This window comes from Labeo rohita, unplaced genomic scaffold (assembly GCF_022985175.1).
Source record: "Labeo rohita strain BAU-BD-2019 unplaced genomic scaffold, IGBB_LRoh.1.0 scaffold_740, whole genome shotgun sequence".
NCBI classification, from domain to species: domain Eukaryota; kingdom Metazoa; phylum Chordata; class Actinopteri; order Cypriniformes; family Cyprinidae; genus Labeo; species Labeo rohita.
Window position 1 is genome coordinate 26,486 of NW_026129679.1, and position 13,622 is coordinate 40,107.

Sequence of the window (13,622 nt, forward strand, 5' to 3'; positions counted from 1 at the left end):
GCAAGTTTTTTTTTTTTTCGTTTTTATTCGGTTCTTTTTGACCAGGACCATATCTTCATGTAATGAGTCGATAATTAAAGGTCAGGTTTCGTCTGTTGATGCCCAAAGCAAAGCATAGTTGATGTAACGCTATTCTCACCACGGTTAGTAGCTGTTTAAGCTTCTGTTCTAAGGAATTTGTTCAAGTGACTTTTTATTTTTTTTATTTTTTATTTTTTTTATTCAAATCTTGTTATTCTGATGTCTTTTTCTATAACTTTACTCAATGCCAGGGGACTAAGGAACAATTTAAAATGGAAAGCCATTTTTTTATTTGCCAAACCGTATAAAACTGATTTTTGTTTTCTTCAAGAGACTCACAGCATCTCTGAGGATGTGCCTTTTTGGAAATCCCAGTGGGGAAATGACATTTTTTGTTCTAATGCTTCTCAACAGTCCGTGGGTGTTTGTACACTAAAAAACTTATTTGCTGGTAAACTTCCTTATACCGATTTTGATACCGATGGACATTTTATGTTATTCAAATTCATAACTTTAATTTCATTGTCATGAAAATGTATGGGTACAATTCAAAGGTAGAAAATTATGTTCTTTTAAATAAGATATAAGAGGAAATTATTCATTGGTTAGCCAAATTCCGCTTAGGTGGTGACTGTAATGTCACATTATATAGTGAGATTGACAGATGGCCTCCTGGTTCTTGTACTAATACGAATGTAAAGCTAAAACTGTTAATGCAGAGATTTGATGTGATTGATGCTTGGAGAGTTAAGCATCCTCATACAGTACCAGAGTTTTTTACCTAGTGTAATAACTCAAGATCTAAGCAGTCAAGAATAGACTAATGTTTAGTTTCCCGTACACTTGAAGACAATCTGAGTACCAACATTTTATCTACCCCGTTAACTGATCACAAAGCAATACAAATACACACTGATTTACTGCCAATGTCTTCTACTAAAATGTATAACTCCTATTGGAAACTCATTAGCTCTGTACTGAAACATGAAACCGTTACTCTTAAGTAGGTGTAACTACAGACCCAGTGTTTACAAAGCGAACGTGCAAAGACTAAGAAGGTGCAAGTCAAACACTGTTTACAAACAAAAAGGTACAACGTGTCAGGCGATTCTGAAGTTGTAGGAGAAAATAAGATGGAGTTTTCCGCCATTCTCTACCTTTTTTAGCCGGAGTCGATGATGACAATGACAATGAACTTAGACGTGATTCGAAGTAGTGATGGGAAGTTCGGATCATTTTACCAACTCGGACCTTTGAGTGTCGTTCAGCAAAATGAACAAATCTTTTTTTGAGTCATTTCGTTAATTTAAGCAAAATCAGCATCACGTGACAGCCCCATAAGATGAACAAACGACTTGAAAAAACAGAAGACTCGAAACAGTTGAACTAATTCCAGTACAGAACCTAATAGGATGTTGCACATGCATGACTGAACAAATCACTCCCCCGAGATGACTCGTTCTTCGCGAGTCACATTAAAGATTCGTTCAAAATGAACGAGAACGACCCGTGGGCGCGCATCCGAGAGCCTGTGCTACCCAAGCTTTTGTGCTTAAAAAGTATACAAATTTTTATTTTTCAAAAAAAGAAAAAGACTGATCGTTTCGCTAGATAAGACCCTTCTTCCTCAGTTTTAGAGCCCTTTAAAGCTGCATTTAAACTACATTTTGGAAGTTCAAAATCAGGGGCACAGTTGAAGTCCATTATATGAAGAAAATGAAATGCTTTTCTCAAAAACCAATTTCTTTACGACTGAAGACAGAAAGACATGAACATCTTGGCTGACAAGGGGGTGAGTAAATTATTTGTAAATCGTTGTTCTGGAAGTGGACTTCCTTTAATATCATGGGAAGGGAGATCATCATCAGTCAGTTGGCTGATGATACTTCCCTTTTTCTGAAAAATTCAGACCAAATTTCCTTAGCACTTCTCCAATGCTTCTGGGCTTCATCTTAATGTGCTCAAATGTGAATTAATGTCAGGTAAGCAACTCTCTGTTTCCAGTATTTGTAATATCCAAGTCAAGGAGACAATAACCTACCTTGGAATAGTAATATCCAAAAAATGAAACTTCTTGCCTATATTTTAGAAAAAACTAAAAGAAAATTCAATCAGTGGCTTCAGAAAGACTTGTCTCTAAAGGGAAGGATTCTCCTCTCCACAGCAGAAGGCATTTCACATCTAATATATGCAGCCATCTCTTTAGAACCTGATAAAATGTTGTGTAAAAAGATTGATCAACAATTATGTAACTTTGTATGGAAAGATAAGACACATTACGTTAAAAAATTAACAGCAACGGCGGTCTGCATTTTGTTGATTTTGCAATGTTAAATAATACCTTTAAAATCAACTGGCTAAGGAATTGCTTGAAAAATCCATCCAGCAGTTGGAATATTATACCAGAATATGTCTTCTCACAGTTGGTGGGGTTTGAATTTTCTATTGTTATGTAACTACAGTATTGAGAAGATCCCTGTTGTTCTCTCTAATTTCCACAAGCAAGCACTTTTAGCATGGTCTGTGATCTTCAAACACAATTTTTCTCCAACTAGTTACTTCATATGGAATAATAAGAATATCTGCTATAAACATAAGTCCCTATTTCTTGAAAACTGGTTTAAGAATGGTATCAATTGAGTTAGTCAATTATTTAATCAGAATGGTTACTTGTTTACTTATCATGAATTTCTTTCTCACTATAATTTTCCTGTTACTCAAAACAAAACAGTTTGCCTTTGTATTTGGTGCTATCCCGAATTGTGTAATTATGCTGTTTAAAAGCTATAACAGTACTGTGACAAGTTTGGAAATGCCTCTTCTAAACCCAGTTGACACGTATGTAGGTGGAATATGTTTTAAATCTCCTTTGAAACATAACAGAAATATTCGCTCTCTTTTTCTTAATGACTACGTTTCCACTCCTCATGCGGTTTCAAAATGGAATAGATCAGTGGAAAATATTTTTTTGGAAAAAGGTCTGGACATTGCCTAACAGGTATCTATTAGTAAATAAGGTTAAAGAGGTTTCTTTTAAGCTTATTCATCAGTACTATCCTGTTAAAACCTTTATTGCCTCCAAATTCAAATTAAGCATAGTTGTGAACTGTACTCACAACCAGAAACTGTCCTGCATCTTTTTTTTTTTAAAAAAAAAAACTTTGGCAAGACATTTGCCAGTTCATTGTAAACTTCATACACAATGTCTTTGAGCTTTATTTTGAGGATGATTTATTTGGAATTTTTACTTTTGAGAAGCAATTTGAAAATGTTTACTTTCTCTGCAATTTAATTATTTTGCTTGCAAAATATTTTATCAACAAATGCAAGGTTATGAAAGTTATCCCCCACTTTTCGTACTTTCAAGAAGACATTAAAATCTATTTTAAATCATTATCTACCTCATGTAACAAAAAGGCAACTAAAACTTTGGATGTGTCACGAATCTGGTTGGTAATCTGTGGTCCGCTCACCACCAGATGTCGCTTTCACCCTGTCACTACACTCAGACTGTTGCACCACACCCCGGACTACATTCCCCGTCATTCAGCGCACTGATTGGGTCAGCACCTGTGACCAATCAGCGGCGCTATAAAAGCCCCAGTCTTTCCCCTTGCAATTCACGGAGTATTGTGATTAGTATTGTTGTTGTATTTCCCGTTGTTATCCTAGTTCCTTGTTCCTAGTTCCCGTGTTCCCCGTGTATAGCTTTCTCGCCTGGCCATCTCGTCTCGACTGTCTCGCCGCCTGCCTTCTGGACTATCGCTTGTTTCTTGGATTATTCTCTACGTCTTTCCTTTGTCACACCTGTTTGCTACTGTTTTGACCCTGCCTGTTCGACCATGTTTTTGTCCCGTCCATTAAATAAAGGCTCGCAAATGGATCCGCTCGCCTCTCGTCTCTCACTCACCGTTACAGGATGTATGCTCACTCTTTGGTGTTTTTGTATAAGTTTTATTTGGTAATTTATGTTTTGAGAGAAAAGTATGTTTATTGTTATGTGATCTGCTTATTTATTTTATTTGTTGTAATCATTTATTTATGTACTTATGATTTATATCTTTTTTTTTTTTTTTTTTTTTCCTTTTGAATTGTAACTGCTATGTATTGTTTGGCCATCTATGAACCCCTGGCTCTTATCCTTGGCATGTGTTTTGTCATATTTGTATTTTCTAAGCATATGTTTAATAATAATAATAATAATAATAATAATAATAATAATAATAACTACTAGAAGTCACATTCAGCTGCATAATTTAAACTTGCATGCTGGAAGCTGCGGATGAGTTTTGAAAACCATTATTGAGATTCAAATGCTGATTCTGAAAGTCTGTTTAATAAAGAAATTTTAAACTTTAAGTGAAGAAAAACTTTCAAAAGTCTTTCAAATTAACATTAAAACTGTTAGATCAAGCTTCGTGTTTTATGTGATCAATAACAAAATTAGGAATTAAACCAATCAGTGATTAAACTCCAAATGAAATCAGTTGTTCAATGCATTATATGGTGAGCATGCCTTTATTTTATATATATATATATATATTTTTTTTTTTTTTTGCACCATAACAAACATGTTTAATCAAACACAGAGTTATAGCAACCAAATCAATTCTAACATTTTAAAGTCAAGGGTCAAGAGCCCAACTAAAGCAAACACTGACCTTGATAATGGTAACGTCAAACAAAACTAAACCAGCATCTAAAGTCAATCTGGTTAGTAATGCATGAGGTTGGTGATGTTGTTTGTGGAGTTGTCGAGATGAAGTCAGTTTTTGTATTTCTGCTCATCTTGTCTCCTTTTTCTGTTCTTGTTTCTTTTTCTTTCAGTGATTCAGTTTGTTAACAGCAGGTGTGCATCTCTAATGCTCAATCATCCCCCATTAATCAACAAACTATCTCATTAACTTTAACACTGCTTCAGCGTTACTTTTTTTAAAACTCTGAGTGTGGATTATATAAACACTGAGCAGTGTTAATTTAACACTGAGGATTTTGCATCATGTCACATCTACAACCATGAATGAAGAACTTTGAAACATCCATTCTTCAACTTGTTTGTCCTGTAGGGTTGTGAGATTTCTAGAGCTTATTACCAGCGTCTCGGGCTGAAGACATTGAAACACCCTGGACAGATGGACAGTCCTTCACAAAGCTGCTTTAGAAAATGTAAATCTTATTTACAAAAGCACACATGTGGTGCCGAAATATATATCTTTGATGTAAAGGTATTTTTCATGGCTAAATTCCATTCTGTCATTTGCTCAACTTTTCATAAATCAACAGAGCATCTGCCAATTTACCAAAGGTTGAATTTACACAACAGGTTTTGCAGGTCATTTACGGGAAATCTGAAGTGGTCTGCAGTTAACCCTTTAAATGTTTATGAGCTCTTTGTGAATCTCCTGTTTGATACACAAAACTTATTTTTACTGACAATAGGTCTGTTTCCATATTAATCACTGAACAAATCAAAACTGTGTGTCTTTGATTCTCAGTCTGATAAATGAATTCAAAATATTTGATTTATATTTGATTTCTAAAATGCATAAAAATAGAAAACATAAATATTACTTGATATACTGCTAGATTGTAGATTGGTGAACTGAGGTGCCTGTTTATTTATAAAGCAAATGCAAACAAACAGTAAGAGTGAGCCATTTGGGTCGTGGAGGCGGGTATAAATCTGAGCTGCTGAAGGTTTACAGACGATCACAGGAAGAGACACACGGACAGACAGGATGGACGTGAAGCTGCTGTTTCTGACTGTTGTTTTTCTCTCCTCACCGCTCCTCACACTATGTGACCCACTGTGAGTATCAAACACACAGTTTGTTCATAGATTCACTAACAGATCTGTTTTCAAACACTGATTTGATCTCCTCAGATTTGTTCTGTCAGCTCCTAATTTGCTGAGGGTGGGTTCCTCAGAGAACGTGTTTGTGGAGGCTCAGGATTACTCTGGAGGAGACCTGAACGTGATGATAATAGTAAAGGACCACCCAAACAAACATACAGAGATCTGGTCCAGATCAGTGACACTGGCTGCAGGCAACAATTTCCAGATCCTTACAGATATAATGGTATCGCCACTTTAACATACTTTTTGCTTGTGTATCATTTAATTTTCTTTTATTAAAAACATGCAAATAAGCAGTTTGCTTTGACAAATTCATGTTCTGTCATTTAGATCCCTAATGACAGGAGCTACTTCTCTGATGATCCTCTGGAGAAGCAGTATGTGTATCTACAAGCTCAGTTTCCATCCGTCACTCTGGAGAAAGTGGTCATGGTCTCATTCCAGTCTGGATATATATTTGTACAAACAGACAAGCCCATCTACACACCTGCTGGCACAGGTACGATTTAGTGTTGTAAACATGACGGATATAGAGTGTATTAATAGTAACTTTGAACATGACATAATCATGACATTCTGTTTATTATCAAACTGACTGCTGCTTTATCGGGGTTTGCATTTGCAGAAAACAAAACCATCAAAACTTTTATTTCAGTTTTTATGTTGACCTCTTTTGCAGTTAAATATAGAATTTTTTCTCTGACACCCAAAATGACCTCATTCAGTCAGTCTACAATCCAAGTGGAAATCATGGTAAACACTTTTATTACAGACACATGCACACCTCTCTCTCTCTCTCTCTCTCTCTCTCTCTCTCTCTCTCTCTCTCTCTCTCATCTGTAACGAGCATCATTGCACTGATGATGTCAGCAGTCACAGTTTTAAAGCTGATTTCCTTTTCTTAAGAATCCCCAAGACATCACACTTTCATCAGCGAAGATACAGCTAGTCAAGGGGATGATATCCAAACACTACGCCCTCCCTGAGGTTACCAGGTGTGTAAAACATTGTCAAGACTGAAGCTATTCAACCTGAGTGAACCGACTTCATTTATATCTTGCTATTTTTTTTTTTTTTTCCACATGTAACTAAAAGTGTGAGTCTCAAAATAATCTAAATCTAGCAATCTACTGTGAAGTAGGTGTGGCCAAACAAACACACTAAGTCTGAGTGACCAATAGAAACAGGTTCTTCATTCTAATTTATAATTGTCACCCACTGAAATGCTACGGAGCCCCTTAAGGGACATGGTGGTGAAATAAATCAGGGTGGGAGGAAAAATATTTTTCAGATTTTTTTGCGTTCTCTCACAGAACATTTGCGTTCCCTCTTGAAACTTTGAGTTCTCTCGCAAAACTCTTGCGTTCTCTCGCAAACATTTTTGCGTTCCCTCGCAAAACTTTGCGTTCTCTCGCCAAGATTTTTGCGTTCTCTGGCAAAACCGGTTGGGTTCGGACAAACACTTCCTATTTACTCAGCTCAGTATGTTCACAACGGAGCGGTTCATAAGAGTTTTATACTGAACTTGAACTCAAGTGGCCTATTATAGAAATACAGTCATTTAATTGCTTATAGTTTAAGGCACGATTTTGGAACATTCTAAAACGCTTATTGTGGATTAATGTACTAAAACAGTGACAGCGGAGGCCCAATTCGGTATTAATAAATGCTATTCATACTAATAAAAATTTTAATATTAATACCCTTAGCATTACTTTCAATAAAGCAATCATTAATGCAATTTGCTAATGTCTTTTCTCCCCACAGAAAACCTTTAGGATACAGAAAACGCTTAAGGGAAGCTAATGGACGAATTAAGACGGTATTTGTAGTTACAATGGTTTAAGTATAGTAACCATGGTTAATTTGTTTGCTGCTTGTTTAAAAAAAAAAAAAATAAATAAAAATAAATTAAGTTTTTGAAAGGAAAAATAAAACAAATAAGTCACGTAGCCTATTATTTTATTCAGAAATAATACTACCAGCAGGCCTACAGCGTGTTATATTACCAACATTATAAACACACATAGCCTAGCACTCCACAGCAAATCCTTTAAATTTAACCGTATTCAGAACAGACCAAAAACCAAAACCAAAAAACTATAACTTATTCATTTTTAATGAATAAATATAACATAATGCAGTATATAATAATAGGTACACTGTAAAATCTAATTAGTTGGGCTTACTTAAAAAAAGCATGCAAACCGATTGCCTTAAAAAAACTAAGTAAAGTGAAATAAGAATAGTATGTTGTAGTGACAAATGCTTAGTTAGTATAGTTTACTTACACGGGAGCTCTAGTAACTAAAAAAGAACTGTAGGGGGTACTTGATCATTTACTTTAGGCTTACACTTGACTTAGTATAGCTACTCACTGACTCCCAGAGTGCATTGTGGCATGAATAAATTATGCAATTGGTTTGTTTTACTGTTGTTGTTTTTATTTGCTAATTTTGACTTGTGTCAGCAGTAACACAACAAAAAGAGAAAATAAAATAATATGATGGTTATTGTCACAATTAATAAAAATAAATAAAATTGAATTGTTACCATCGTTGTGATTCACGTGCTGAATGTTGAAGTTTGTGACTTGAGCACATTATCACAAATATTAAAGTACTGTCTCAACCCAATAAAGTTTCTCAAGGTGTTTATGAAGAACAATAAAGCTGTAAAAGATCATTAATAAATATAAAAAATACATTAGCTAAAGAATTGGAAAGATTTAGCTAATTGAAATAACAGAACTTGAAGGTTACCTTCTAAAAGCAATCTCCTTATTACTTTTCTTCCCTTGAAATCAAAAATTATGACTTCATGTTGCATTGCTGCATCAATAGGAAGAAAATTATAACAAGAAAAGCAAAGTTCCAAGTGCCCAACCAAACAGAACATTAATCACTATAATGGTAAGTAAAAAAAAAAATAATAATAATAATAATAATAAAAATAAATAAAATAAGACACACCAACAACATTTTACGAAAATCAACATCAATTTAAGAAGTCAGTTTATGTGATGTTCTCTCAAATATATAGTTGTACTGAAACAACATTCAAGATGACTTTGGAAAATGAGTGAATGTAACTAGTGAAAAATAACTGCAGATTAACAATTGCCACCTCAAAAAAAAAAAAAAAAGTTGCTTTTCTTCTTCTTCTGTTGTTATTTTGCAAATTAGCAACATATTAGTGCACTGCTGCCTCTCACTGGTTTATTAATGTCATTGGTTTCTTTGTGGCTACTTGAATATTTTAAGTAAGCGTCACTCAAAGTAGTAAGTAAACTGTTTTACTCGCCTGAAAGTAGCTGTAACTTAATAAAACCTAGTAAGTATAGCAACTAAGTAAAGATAACTAATTATATCTAAGTAAGGTAAACTATTGGATTTTACAGTGTATAAGCTTATTTAGCTATAAATAAACTAAAAGAAATAAGTTAAAGCGAAACTGAAAGTATGGGCTCACCTATCGCTCTCCTTTAGCACAAATCCAAATGTTTCCATATTCGCAATGTATTTGCAGCTAAACCATTAAATTAACCGGGTTTTGTACGTTCCAATATCGACATGAAAAAATCATAGTGAACAAAAATGTGCCGCAGTAGATTGGACCGGTGCTCATGCTGTACGACACAGACTAATACAGACTATTTAAACTGACTAGTGTAACTTTGTATCTGTTTGGGTGATTCTGTGTATTATTTTAATAATGAACAGGCTGCGAGGCGCCGGCGCGATCAAATAGCTGAAATATAAAAACTGTAAAAAAAAAAAAAAATATATATATATATATATATATATATATATATATATATATATATATAAATATAAAAACTGTTATCCATACAGAAAAATACGCTGTGCGAGTTATTGTTTTTCATGTTTAAAATAGGAGAATTCAATATCCAAACGACTGCAAATGCAACATTTATTTTATATAGCAGTTCAACAAAAAGGGTAATATTAAGTGACATTTTAAATGTAGCCTACATTTTAAACACATGATGTTTGTTATATTTAACAAAATAATAATAGTTCCAACGAAATCCGTGTCTCCAAGCAACAGCGGTGTTTCGTTTCTGAATTAATCTGCAGCTTTGAACCATTCGGAGAGTCCCTGATTAATAACCCATTCATAACTACAACCATTTGCTTAGTTATTGAATGAATGAATGAATGACGCGACGCTTGCTCATTAAGACAGTGACATGCCGCCACCTACTGGAACGTTTGAGAACCACTGGTTTAATAGATTACTTCATTAATTGCCTATTTTTAATAAAATATAAAATGTTGGCTTTTTATATCATTGTCTTCTTATATTAAGCTAAGGTACATTAAATATATTTTTAATAATTCCATATTTGGTCTTTTTTTATCAATGTCTTCATAAAGCCGCCTTTTCTTTATGGGAGGAAAAGGCTTAACATGCAATTTAGAGCTTTCTGTTCATATTCGGGGCTTACCTGCTTTCCTACATTTAAAATTGATTAACAAACTGTATACCGAATTCGGCCTTTTATACTATATTAGCTGGTTAAGTTTCCTTTCTATGGGGGATACGCTTAACATGCAATTTAGCGGGTTACGTTTATATACTGAGCTATTCTGGTATATTAGGTGTGTACTGAATTTGGTCCTACAGTGTTTTACATTTTAGAATGTCCCAAAATCGTGCCTTGATGTACTTATATAATAGCCTACTTGAGTCCAAGTTCAGAATCAAACTCTATGAATCGCTCAATTGCGAACGTGCAATGTGTGCACAGCCTTTGCTTCTTTTTTAATTTATTTACTTATTTATTATTGCTGTACAAACATGATAGTTTGGAGAAAAATAAATCGATAGCCTAATAATTCATGGATTCATCAGTGTCTGCGACCTCATCTTTAGCTAAAGCTTTCTGCACAAAAAAAAAAGAAAAGCCCTGCATGAACACGCAGTGTAATGAAGCTTGCAGATTTTCCTGATGGATCTTGTATCCATAAGATGGATTTCTGTGTGCAAGGAATGTCTAGTTCAGTCATGTTGAGTTCTTTTCAGCTAAGTGTGATTGTTTAAGATCAGCTATTAATTTTAATGCAATATTTTCTTCTTAGGGTGTGTTCACACTTGTTATGTTTGGTTAGATTAAAATGAACCCTGGTGCGCTTCATTTGAGTAAGTGTAAACACTGCCATCCGAACCGTGGTGCACACCAAACAAGCGGACTGAGACCCCCAAAAAGATGGGTCTCTGTCCTCTTCCAAACGAACTCTGGTGCGGTTCGAATGATATATGCACGCAACATTGACCAAATACTTCTAAACAGGAAGTAATGACATGATGCGACACTATGCAACATGATTTCCACTGTTGCAGCCTAAACTTAAACTTTATGTAATTCAATTACATACAGATTTTCCATCCATTTAGATTACATAGTTTTAATATAAACAAATCAATAAACTTAATGTGATTCATATGCATCCATCTTACGTGAAAGAAACAGGTAAAGATTATGTAATATTTCCCAGTGTTAAACAAACCCTGCTCAGTGTTCATGTGTTTCCACACTACAGAGTGTTCAAGTAGCATTGACACAGTGTTGGAGTTAAGGAGATCATTATGTCATGATTGACCAATAATGATGAACACCTGCTGTTTATAAGCAGAATCACAGAAGGAAAGAGAAACACAAGAATCAGCCACAGCCAAAGATAAAATGAACTTAAATAAATGAGGACATTAAATCTCTGATTAAACAAGTCGTCAAACAACATTACTGATTGATCTGATTTCTGTCATATATCTACAAAAATTCTTTGAGAATTTAGATGTTTTATTAAAAAAAAAACTTTCATTTGACCTCACCATCATGGTGATCAGGGTTTACTTTAGTTACTTAAACCCTGGATTTTTTGTATTCAATTTTTTCTTTTTTGGTGGCTGTAATTGTGTTTGTAGAGCACATTTGTTATAGAAAAAAAAAAGTCTGATTAAATGTTCTTGCTTAATTATTATTGGTGGTGTAATCATCATCATCATCATCATCATCTAGTGGCCTGATTCACAAATCTCACTCAGTGGTTAATCTATTAGTTCCATGATTTTTGCAGCAGCTGTGCAAACTGTTATGGATGATCATCTTATGCACAAAACCTTAAAATCTACAACTGTTGTAAATATCACAAAACTAATAGATTAACCATTGACTGAGATTGTTGGATCAGGCGACTGGATGATGATTAGTACGCCATCATTAATAATTAACCAAGAACGTTTAATCAGACTTTTTTTGCTATAACAAATGTGCTCTACAAACACAATTACAACAGCCAAAAAAATAATAATAATATAAAAGGAGTCAAGGGTCAAGAGCCCAACTAAAGTAAACCCTGTTCGCCATGATGGTGAGGTCAAATGAAACGTTGTTTTTAATAAAACATCTAAACCTCTGTTTAGATGTTCTCAGATAATTTTTGTAGATTTATGACAGAAATGAAGTCAGACTGTAATGTTGTTTGACGGGTTGTTTAATCAGAAATTTAATGTCTTCATTTCATCTTTGGCTGTGGCTGATTCTTGTGTTTCTCTTTCCTTCTGTGATTCTGCTTATAAACAGCAGGTGTTCATCATTATTGGTCAATCATGACATAATGATCTCCTTAACTCCAACACTGTGTCAATGCTACTTGAACACTCTGTAGTGTGGAAACACATGAACACTGAGCAGGGTTTGTTTAACACTGGGAAATATTACGTAAACTACCTGTTTCATTCATGTATTACTAATGCATATGAATCACATTAAGTTTATTGATTTGTTTATATTAAAACTATGTAATCTAAATGGATGGAAACTTTGTATGTAATTGAATTACATAAAATTTAAGTTTAGGCTGCAACATTTTTTTAAGTGCATGAAGGGAACAAGCAGTGTATTCAAAACAAAATGAGCAGAGGACAAATGTGGAGCAACGAGGAGATAAAGTGCCTTTTATGAGTTCTGATTTCTCAGTTCCTATGTTGTTCCTGTTTTCATGGTTGTCATACAGTATGTTCATTTGTTCCCTCATGTTCCTTGCCTGTGTCTAGTTTAGTTTCTCATTATGCTGTGTATTTATACTCCTGAGTTTATTCTGTTCATAGTCAGGTCAGTTATTGTCTTTGTTTAAATGCAAGTGGTTACACTTTCTTTTGTTTCTCCTGTGCCTTTGTGTTACGGCCACACTGTTACTGAAACCACACAAGAAAGCACTATGCTATACAGTATGTACTGTGTTGAGTGGGATTCTTAAACTGCATAACATTACAGACAACTAGATGTCCAGTACATTTTCAGACAGCAGGCCTTCTCCAAAAATGTTTGTGAGTCCTGAAAATTTACAGTTGTAAGTTTGATTATAGAACGTGGTTGTCACTACCATAAATAACCATGTGTGAATGGAACTGTGTTCTCAAATACAGGACTGACAACCATCTGTCAACCGGTGTCTGCTTCAAGAAAATACCTAATAATATATCACTTAATATCAACACCCTGTTTGGAGTTTATTGTTTTAATGTCATTTATTTTAATGGCTGTCTGTTTTAGTCTTGGGATCTGGAAAGTGGTCACATGGTTCTCACACAGTCCTCAGAAGAAGTTTACTACAAACTTTGAGGTCAAAGAATATGGTAAGACGTATAACTACAAACCATGTGTTGTGTCAAAGCAGGGGTGCCCAACCCTGTTCCCGGAGATCAACCTTCCTGC

At 34.5% G+C, this 13,622-nt stretch overlaps 1 protein-coding gene across 1 annotated transcript; it reads left to right on the plus strand.

Annotated features, from left to right (window-relative positions):
* Nucleotides 1–5,734: 5,734 nt before the first annotated feature.
* On the plus strand, nucleotides 5,735–13,619 carry LOC127161800 (complement C3-like; the record flags this gene model as incomplete). The annotated part of the gene is made up of 6 exons (XM_051104551.1): nucleotides 5,735–5,830; nucleotides 5,906–6,101; nucleotides 6,209–6,377; nucleotides 6,558–6,631; nucleotides 6,785–6,873; nucleotides 13,461–13,619. Coding segments are annotated over exons 1-6 (758 nt in total), but the record flags the coding sequence as incomplete, so codon positions are not given.
* Between the last annotated feature and the right edge of the window lie 3 nt (nucleotides 13,620–13,622).